The sequence below is a fragment of the Gavialis gangeticus genome, unplaced genomic scaffold (assembly GCF_001723915.1).
Source record: "Gavialis gangeticus isolate Ggan-Ray unplaced genomic scaffold, GavGan_comp1, whole genome shotgun sequence".
Taxonomy (NCBI): domain Eukaryota; kingdom Metazoa; phylum Chordata; order Crocodylia; family Gavialidae; genus Gavialis; species Gavialis gangeticus.
In genome coordinates this window covers 29,853,263-29,864,215 of record NW_017729032.1, presented here as the reverse complement: position 1 = coordinate 29,864,215, position 10,953 = coordinate 29,853,263, and the positions used below count along the sequence as shown (strand labels likewise).

At 41.2% G+C, this 10,953-nt stretch overlaps 1 protein-coding gene across 1 annotated transcript in view; it reads right to left on the bottom strand.

The window, feature by feature from the left end:
- Positions 1-10,953, bottom strand: part of DYNC2H1 (dynein cytoplasmic 2 heavy chain 1) — a 601,360-nt gene that overhangs the window by 359,403 nt on the left and 231,004 nt on the right. Inside the window, exons 73-74 of the mRNA XM_019524237.1 lie at positions 7,736-7,813; positions 6,798-6,929 (exon numbers count right to left, since the gene is read on the bottom strand). Of these exons, the coding sequence (XP_019379782.1) occupies positions 6,798-6,929; positions 7,736-7,813 (210 nt within the window). The remainder of the gene's footprint in view (positions 1-6,797; positions 6,930-7,735; positions 7,814-10,953) is intronic.

Here is a 10,953-nt window from a genome sequence, read left to right as displayed (position 1 = left end):
GGGAAGTTTGAGCCTGGCAGCTTCTGACCAGTGCATGGGGCTCTGGCTCCAGCTCATGGATGCCTTCCATCTGCTCTGCCCACCCGGCATGATGAGCAGCCCCTTAACTACAAGGTTAAGTATATTTTGTATAAGCAATGAATTCATTGATTTGTATGTGATGCATATCATTTGCCAGTCACTTTAAACTGTTTAATGTGTCAAAAATATTAAGTCATAGCTTTGTATTGCAAGAAGTTTCAGTTATTCTTGATAATCCTATTCTGTTGTCCAATGTACAGCAGCATCTAGTAGTAGCACAAAAGAACACCTGAGAACTAAAAGCCACATCATCTATTTGCACATGGTAATCACAGCTTGCCTATTTGAAGGCACACAACATATGCTGATTTCTCTTTACTGGAATGGATTGTCTTGGCATTTTGTACCTTTCTCAGAATATGAAAGGAAAGGCTCACGGCAAACTCCCCTGGACAAGGACAAGAGGTGAAGTCAACAAATGAACTTACTGCAAAATCAAAAAAGGAACACCCTAAATCTGGGAGTTTTAGATTCTGTTTTTCAGGCGGCTGGTCCCCATCGTGAAATGCATAGTCCTGAGCTAAAAAACTAAGATCTTCATACAAGTGCCTAGATTTAGGCATTTTTTAGCTTTTCTCAAGAAAATATAGATAGAACAGACTTTGCAAAAGCCACGATGTAGAAGTGGTAGCTGCCTGAAGTGAAGGACAAGGTTGATTCTTAAATCCTATCCCTCTCCATGCCTTGAGGGCCTTACACAGATCTGCAGGGAAGTGCCTCTTTCAACCCAAAATTATCATAAATAGAACATTACTTTCCAGGGAATATTACCAAAAATCTGAGGCCACCACTAGCTGAGCAGAAGTTCTCAGAATTGCAAATCTACGTGTTGGCAACTAAATTCCATGAGCTCCTAACTTGGACACTGAAGTCCGTAATTTGTATCTGCACCTTAGGCAGCAGAACACATACTTTTTGGTGTCCTTCCACCAAGCGGAATCCTCAAGCCTAAGATAAATGTCTAAGCTCCCTATACAAATGCACAGGAAAAGTTAATATCAGAATGAGCAAGCTGAGCAAAGTGCTGTCTAAACTAGCAAGCTGGAAATACTGAAGAGCAAAGTAGAGCAGTTAGGCACATAACTCTAGGCCAGGCCGAAGCACTTATTTCCATTTGGGAATCTCAGCTGTGAGTCCTCTCCTAGACTTGGACACTACTAGATATAGATATAAACCCATCCCAGAATATCTAATATCAGACTGATTAGAATATGATTTGAGAGTTAACAGGCCTGTTTCAAAATATTCATTCTGCACAACTTGAAGCAGCAACTTGAACTCAACTCTTCCACAGCCCAGCAGACTGCCCTAATCACTGGGCATTTAGATATTCTAGGGCACACCGCTCCTGTTGGAACTGTATAAATAATTAAATATTAATTTAATAGTGATTTAATATGACTATCTTATATCCCAGGTGAGTGCTTTAAACACTGGGCTTTAAGATTAATCTAGCTTTCTGTCTTTGGCCTGATTTAATATTAAATTGTTGAGAATAGAACAGATTCAGTAGAATCAATTTCAAGAGCATGACACCAGGAAAAGCTTCTAGTAGACTGGTAGCTATGGCACTCTCCTTGGATGTGGGCGACTTCACATAAAGTAAGATCCACAGACTTAGGCATGAAGGAGGGCTCTAACTAGAATAAGAAGTGGTTTTGTGTGCACACACCAGCAGAAATGAAGAGACATAGGGGACCTTTCTAAACCATGGTAGACCACTAGGTACCCCCTACTTTTTTGTGTGGATTAAGTTCTTTGTTTCTTCATGTGGCTGTTTAACATTTCCTACAAAGCTTCCCTGATTCTTTACCTGTATATCATCTACTACAATGCCTCCCTGACCCTGATTCCTGGACACTACCACAATATAAACTACTGGTATCACAATACAAATGTATTAATGGGGACTGACAACCAGGTAAGTAGGTTTGTGCAACAGAAGCGTAGCAATACTCAATATGATTCATTGCATATGAGGGTTACAGCTGCTTATGCTCTCCAGAATGGCTACGTAGGCTGTACATAGGCCTGTGCAGCATAAGCCATGGGTACGTTGCTGCCAAACTTGACCAGACACCTAAGCAGAAGCTGCAGAAAACCTAACTAAAGCAGAAGGTCTCAAAAGCCTGTGTCAGGAATGGAAAGCCTGTGAACAGAAAGCCAGCAGGACATGAAGGTTGTGAGTATGACTGAATAATGATGGAGGGGTGGTTGCATGTTCCACTTTGCATGCAAGCAAGTTGGGCCCCTTTCTTGATGTATTGCCATGGCAGACTAGTGTCTGGCCACACCCTGCCCCTGCTCCCACTAGTGAACAGAGGGGAGGGGCCAGGCCAGCTCACTGGAGCAGAGAACAGAGCTCTGCCCAGCCCAGAGAGCATGCCAGGATGGTGGGGGAATCCTATTTAATTTAAACCAGTAAGGGGTCTGGGACAGACATTGCATAAACCAGTTTGAGCCAAATTTATATCTGATACTACATTCAACCCAGTTTATCTCAAACTGGTTTCAGCCATTTTCAAACTGGTTTATGTGCACTGAACATCTGTTCTGGTACAGGTTTAAATCAGTTTCTGATCACTTAAACCAGTTTATGTGCAATGTCTGTCCCTAGCCTGAATGTCCGTCTCCAGCCAAAATAATTAGCAGTAGTAACTGATGTAGCCAAATATACTGAAAGTTATTTTGCTCTAACAGATGTATTTTTGTTAGAATTCTTAGATAAGTTGTAAAAACAAAGCTGTCTTGTCAGATCATAAACTAAGGTTAAAAAGTAACTTAACAGTGTGAAGCAACATTCCACAGTGGGATGGGGAAGAAGATAAGGAAGCCCCCCTTCTGCTCCTTTTTGCTTTCTCAAGGATATAAATCCCAACTCACTGACACCTTCCAGGTCTGCAAAAAATCTGGTTTAATCAAGTTTCAAGTTTTGGTGAGACAAAAAAATTTAAATAAAATAAAATCAGAGATTATTCATTAGAATATTAAAGCCAGTCTTCTATAAATATTGGGCATAGGCTGGAGGGAAATTTGGACTTCTATATTTTGGACTTCAAAATCTGGACTTATCCAGAGATCAGCAAACCAACTCAAGTTCCTAGGTGAACAGAAAAGCCTGGCCAGCAGACCAGTTTCTTCCCTGGGCCCCAGGTTATATAAGCAAATACAAATAAGTCTTTGCTATTGCATATCCTAATAAAGCTTCTGAGCTATGACTAGGCTGGTCTCACTCTGTATCATTAATCTCGCTCTCAACTACAGTTAAAATTAAGTGCAATGGTTAAATCCTGAACATCTGCCTATGATGTTAATACAGACTATGAATTGGTATGACTTTGGGCCACCTTAGCTTAAACAAAGTCTTTGGTTTCATTCTTATGTCTCACATTATTATTTAACTGCTTGTCCAGTTTCAAGGCCATTCCAATTCCACCCATCAGAATGCTTGCTTTGGTTGTTGCAATGCTGCTCATTTAGATACAGAAACAGGAACAGAAAGCCTTGCTTGTTTCACTTAGAGAATATTTACACAATACAAAGCAGTGCTGTGCAGAAATGTGCAAAGTTTGTGTGTGGGACAGGTGGCAAGCTCGGCCCACCCAGTCTCATCTGCTATGACTTTGCTGTTCCTTAACTGGTGGTATAATGTGGGAGTCTCCCCATTACGTGCCCCGATGCCAGGGGTGCTATCCGCAGCTCTGAACCTCCCCTGCGCTGCAGCCCATGTCTCGCAGATGGTATCCAGGATGACATTATGCTCCCGGCCTAAAGCCAGGCCAACTTCACGCCTCATTCGTATAAACACTCATACTGCCCCCCTCTCACTGGGGCCTCTTGCACTCCATCCCCTTTCACAGTGTCTCCTGCCTGCCACACAATACTGCTCCCTTGAGCGACCCTGTAGGCCATCAGGCTTATCTGACTCATGCCTTGGGTGGCAACATGTAGTCTGTTGGGCTTCTCCTACAACCCTCACCTGAGTAGTGGCCAGCTGATTCACCACACGGAGGGCTAACTCTGCCCTAGCCCCTCACCAGGCTTCTCATATCCAACAACTTGTTCTTCAGGGGCTTGGCCCATGTGCCGCCTTTCAGGCTGACTCTCAGCCCTACTCAACCCACATCAGGTTCCTCATTACCATCCCCTCGCTGGGGCCTCCAGGGTCTTAGTCCCCTGTTGGGGCTCAGGTGGTCACAGCTGTGCCTGGCCCCACCTGGGGTCTTATACCTCCTGGGCTCAAGTGGCTGTAGCCATGCCTGGCCCACTTATAGCCACAGTATTGTGGGGGCTAGGGGTTAGTGAGGCACCCCAACCCACCTTTCACCAGGGAGGTGAGCGGTCTTGGTATTTGGGTGGGGCTGCCATTCCACTGGCAGTCCTACCAGGCCTCCCTACCCTGGCAGGGTGCAGTTTTAGGTCATGTCCAGGACCAGGAGCCTCCAAGCTATCCCCCTAGCTCCTGCCCTTACCTCCAAGATGTTATGAACCTCAGCTCAGCCAGGTGATGTTGCTCTCTCAGCTGCAAACAACATACTCCTGGCTTTGCCTGGCTGGCCTCAGTTTTAAAAAGGCCACCCTAATCAGGCACCAGCAGGTTGCCTGCTCCAGCCCTTAAAATGGCAAGCACTCAAAGATGCGCTGCCACAGTGTGCTAGATCTTAGCAAGCAAGGTGTTGTGCTCACTCCACTTGGCTCACCTACCAGTTAATTAGCTGACAAAGCACCACACGAACACAGCTAGGTCCCTTGTTCCAGTTTGGGAACTAGCAAACATAACGATAACTTTGGTATCTCTGCATGGTACTGCTGGGTAACTGGGTAGACCTGAGTATAGTTTTATAACCTTGCTGGAACCATTCGCTACCTTGCAAGATCAACTGTGAAGTTTTAAATTATTTAATCTTCAGGCTTAAACTTCTAATTGATTAAACAACAACCAATGTTATGGGCAGCAGCATAACTAAGAGAAGAGGGTAGACAGCTGGGACAGTAGACCCAGGTGTCCACTTCTTGTTTTTTGGGGTGGAAGGGGATGGCACAAAAAGAGCTACTGCAGTTGCCAAGAGCCTAACAGCTGGTGCTGCACTGTGCACTACCACTGTCCAGGGTTCAGAGTTGCCCTGTTACGCCTCTGCTAGGGGATGGCAATAAAAAGGTAACATGAAGGCATTCTGTAGAAAAGCATTTCTTGTGTTGAAGGATTTCTCAAATAGCACCCCTAAAAGGACAGAATTATGTAACTGCCAAACACTGCTGACAAACACTAATCATCCTTTGATTCCTGTTAAGTCGCCACATTCACGTTTTACTACAAATATCAATAGACACCAGCTAACTCTTGCCAAATGACACCTGTGACTTTAACTGGATATTTTCCTTTTTTATACTTTAAAAATTTCAAGAAATTAAATGAAAACCAATCAGTCTAACAAATACCTATCACAATTTTGACCAAAGTTAAAGGTTCAAGTTCAGAAAAGTGCAGAATAATAATTAATACAAACTTAAGTATGCTACATCTGTGTATATATTATACTATACTTGTAGGTCTCAACTTGCTTAGACACAAGGCATCCCTCATTAAATTCAAAGCACCCTATGGAATATGTCAGCTTCCTGTTTTTACTCATGTTTTTGATTACAGAAAAATAATAGAACAATTCTTCTATTTCAAAGAACTCAGAAAGACCACAACAGATCAGAATGTTTTTAACACTATGGATTCAGATTTGAAATCTCTTGGTTTATCATGCAAATCATGCTTGCATACCTAGTAGTATGATACTGCTGAAAGGATCTGATACTTCTGAAAGGTGCCTTGGTACCCTGGTTGAGAACCACTCTAGTGGAGAATCACTGCCTCGGTACCCTTGTTGAGCATACTATTTAAATGAATTACCAAGACGTGTTTATAAGATTGTAAAGATGTTTTATACATACATACACATACATATATTTCTTAACTAAGAAATAAGAATGACAGCATAATCCTTAGCAATTATAAGGATTTATTTTCTTCACATAAGCTAAAGCACTTTTACAGGTGGTACTGTTAGCCCCATTTTGCAGAGGACGAAACTGAGGAACAGTTTAACTGATGACTTGCCCAGGACCACAACCCTGACTAACTGATAGTGCTGTGTTTAGATTCTAATTCTCTTAACTTCCAGCCCCATATTCTATTTACTGTAGCAAATTACTTTCACAGTATAGATGCAAATATTATACAATCCCATAAAACTGTTTCATTGTGTATAAAAAGGGACAGTTTTCACATTACCCATTCATCCTTAATTAACTTCTCTTTCCTTTCATTGCTTCCTTGTAACCTTAACGTTGTATGAATATAGGTATTGTGTGTGTATCCAGCTAATTTAGTGACACTATGTTCAATAGGCTGAAAAGTACTGGGAGAAGGAACCAGTCATTAGGGTATTATCACCTATTAGCAAATTAAATCTACAAATTCTAACAAATAGCCATTTTTGTTAAAACAGATGCTCACTTTGAGTGTTGCGGTATATGAAAATCCCATAAATGCAATGTAATGGGCATATTTTATATGGTAAAAGTCCCCAAACTTTAAATTAGATGAACCAGTCAACCTCCCATTTGAAGGGAAAATTACCAATGATCATTTAACCTAGAAATAAAATTGAGTTTCCGTAGTGAGGTTGGAAGTATTTTCAAATAATGTAGCATTTAAATGTTACCTGTTGAAATAGGGAAATTTTCTTTGCAATACAAGTTGGGAAATCTTGTTCACATACAGAGCTCTGAGAGAAAGTTCTCCACAGATCTGCATCTTCAAAGCTGAGTGTTTGATACAGTGCTGGAAATGAGATCTGCAAAGACAACAGTGAACATGTAAGGGTAAAATATGACTTCTAAGAACACATATTATAATTTTAAAAGTTTGCAGATGAATCTATGGAACCAGTCCTGAAGCTTATGTGTGAACCATGTGCTATTAAACTGACTGAGTCCTAAGAGACAGAAAATCAACATTGGATATATATATTTTTTTTATTCAATGTATACCTCTTTATCCATGTTTTCCCTTTTCCAACTCCTGGCATTGCATATACAGTCATTTTTCTCTGTATTTTTTTATTCATTGTCCTTCAAGTGCCCATTACTTTCTTCTTTCTTCTTCTCCACCCATGACTGAGTGTTCCCTCTCTTTTCCTCTTTGTAGCTACTACTCTCTATCCTGGTTCAGTGGTGACACATAGGGAGTGCACATGGACCTCCTGAGAGTGCCAGTGCATTCCCTGTCAGGCTGCACTCCCTGTTTAGCTGGTGGGCAGAGGGGCAGACAGGAGCACCAGTGCTTCCCCTGTGAATGCCGGCCGGGGCCACCAGCAAAAGCAGTTGTGCCGCTTCCAGAAGTGGCTGCAGGACTTCTAGAAGTAACGTGGTTGCTTTTTGGTGAGTGAGATCGGCTGCTGGAGGACCCCCCCCTTATCCCCCCCAACCTCAGTCGCTGACTGGTGTCAGGTGGGGCATGTGCCAGTCACCCATGTCCTAGTTGCTTTCTTTCTCCCACTAAAGAGAAGAAGATGAAAAATAAGCAATATTGAAGTATGGCTACACTACACCAGAGCTTTGATGATACTTAATCTCCCTCCCACCATCACATAGATTTTACCTTCAGAGATGCTACTGCCCAAGCTCGTTCCTGTTCTATCCAAGAGGGAATCTGGTCACGAATATTTCTCTGTGAATCCTTTATTAAACAAAATAATTTAAATCTATTATACATATATTTGTGAAACTCAAACCTCCAAAATGTTTATTAACCAAGACTGCAAAATGTAAATCAATATTAAAACATTATTAGCACTACTTCCATGAACCCTTCCATCATTGTCTATTTGTAATCTTAAAAATGGAATAGTAATGCTTGTTTATTATTGCTATTTTACAGTTACTACTGGTTTGATAACATCATATAAAATGATACTTTATCATGCCCCCTTCATCTTCACTATAGACAAGTAATTCTGAAGTTCTGCAAACCAATTTTTAGTATTAAAGTTTACAGGAATGTCTTATTGCTCTATTCAATCTTTTTAATAATGTTCACTGCCCCTTAGATGTCCTTTACATTCTTCTATACTGGCTTCCTATCTCAACTTAAGGCAAACTGGAAGACAGGCCATTCTGACAAAGCAAACCATCAAGTTAGATATTTTCCAGTCTGGATCCTGATCTTTCTCCAAAATACCTAAGGTACAAGGAGCTGTATGAAAAAAATAACCAAAAATGAGAAGGAAGTAATATAGAACAAACTCTTAGTCTAGTGTAAAACAAGAGTATACTTTAAATATTTTGAGCTATTTTCCTCCCAAAGGATGGTTCTACAAAATAAAAATACCAAGACCGTAATGATCTACAGAAGTGTGGCTGGACGATAAGCTGGTAACATTACAAAAATCTTCTGTAGGAGCTTAGGTGTGTAAAAGGGATTCTAACCCCTTCTTGGATTAACACAGTATACATGTACAAACTTCAGCACTGCACAGTGCAATTCACTTGGTTGTAAAGCATGTAGAAGCTTGTGAACTCAAACGCTAAGAGCAAAAGAAGACTAGCAAGCATGATGTTTAACTAAATTAAAACTCAGTGTCTTGTCCAGAAGATGACCTTCAATTTGAGAAAGAAAAATAATTTCCTGTAATATATGGGAAAATTAATATTTGTAATAAGTAATTCTGAAGTTGGACCATCAAATTTTAAAAGCATCCACTCTGAATATTTTTCTTGTGGTTGCAATAAGGTACAAGCCATCATGGAACTAGCAGCTATTGTTTTCAAGTGGTTAGTTATAAGAGTTTCTAACACTATGAAAAAAGTCCCAAACAGGAAATGCAGTTTTGATTATGACACATGATCTGACCAGGAAACTTCAGTATCAGAGACTTCTATGAGTTCTTGCTTAAGATATTTTGATCTGCCAAATGAAAAGTGCTGGTTGGAGTTCAGAGTCCTTCTCTAACAACCCCAAAAGAATTCTAAATGCCTGTTTTCCTAGAACTGACCTTTTTGTCTTGATACACATTGGAAAAGGTATCATCCAAACTCCTTCATGGAACAAGGTGATGAAAAAATGACACACTTCTATTGTTAAGGAACACATCATCCTATTCAGCGCTTGCTATTAGGCTTATTCTTGATTTCCATGGTCATCCTGTTGTGCTCTTAAACAAGGGTGTACTACTTTCTCAGACTATCCTGAAAAGCTGAGCTCCTAGGGTGCCTATACACAAGCAAGGAGGCTGCTCTGACATTCTGTAATTCTAACACATAGGAGCAGACTCAATTGACTGAGTCCGCTGGAGTGTGGCAACTGCTGCGTTCAAGCATCCTCCTGTGTCTCATGTATCAATGTCTCCCATATTTCAAAATGGCAGCACAGGCATTTTAACTAAAGCTTGTTGATAAAGTGTCCCCACCACCATTCTGAAGCAAGGGGATGCTGATACGTGAGATGCCATGGGTGCTTTAATTAGACCAACTCTTAGAGCAGCTCTAAGTAAAGCACCCCCCCCACCACCACCACCACTACTTCCAGAGCACGTGTATAAATACCCTTAGAGTCTTACTGGCCTCAATCATGTTGCCAAGATGTTGTCTCAGGTATCCTAGAATAATTACATCTGTTTTCTTTGGGCTCACTATTTTGAAGAAGCATCCTACCACACTGTTTTGTTTTTTTAACTCTTGCATTCTGGTAGACTCAATCTCTGCATGATCCTAGGTTCTTAAGAAAAATCCTTGAAGCACAATGTGCAGTCTTTCCCATAACCTAATGTATGAGACTAGAAGAATTAGGATTAGTCAAAAATATAGATGGGAGAGAGATATTGGAAAGACTTAGGAATCATTGACAAGTAAAACAATTCTCCACATAAGAACCTAAGAAGTATCTTAGTCATTTTTTCCTTTAGAAGTGGATTGGACCAAATACTTGGAAGACTGACCTTATTCTATAAGGTATCCTTGTTGGGTGAGGTGTGTAGGTTGTAACCATGTTGGTCTAAGGACATAGGCAGACAAGGTTCTTTGGGTGAATCTGATATCTTTTATTAGACTAACTGAATAGTTGGAGAACAACTTTTAAGCAAGCTTTCAGGTTCAAAAACCCTTCATCAGGCTAAGGAACTTACAGCAGTTGATATGTGCTCTTCCTGGATGGAAAGAAAAGTAAAAAAGCCAGGGGCTGTGCTGGTATGCATACAAGATAGGCAGTCAGTGAAAATGTAGATTGAGGAGTCAATGGGGAAGAGAAGGGGGATGAATAGTGGAGAGGTACCTGGGAAGTCAGATGTCAGGCAGGTTATAATGTGTCATAAATCCAATGTCTATATTTAGCTCATGATTTTTAGTATTCAGGAGGTTGATGAAGTGGAGCTCATTGGCTCATCTCTGGGAAGTGTTTTGTAAGTTTCCTTTGAGGATTAGAACTGAGAGATTGGAGAGAGAGTGGTTTTCTTGGGAGAAATGTGTCCCCACAGGTAACTGGGGATTCCTGTCTTTGATAGATTTCCGGTGTGAGTTCATTCTGGTGTGCAGTTGTTGTTTGGTCTCACCTACGTATTTTCCATCTGGGCAGTTGGTACATTGGATGAGATATATTCCATTTCTGGAGGTGCAGCTGTAAGATCCGGGAATGCTGATAGCTCTGTTGTAGGGTGTAGTGACTGTGGGGGTGGTGGAGATGGATTGGCAGGTTTTACATTTCTTGTCATGGCATGGTCTGGATCCTTTTGGTGTGTTCTGGGTCTGAGGAAGTTTGCTTCTGGTGATGAGGTTGGCAAGGTTCAGTGCTTGTTTGAAAGCTAGGATGGGTGGCTCTGGGAAGAT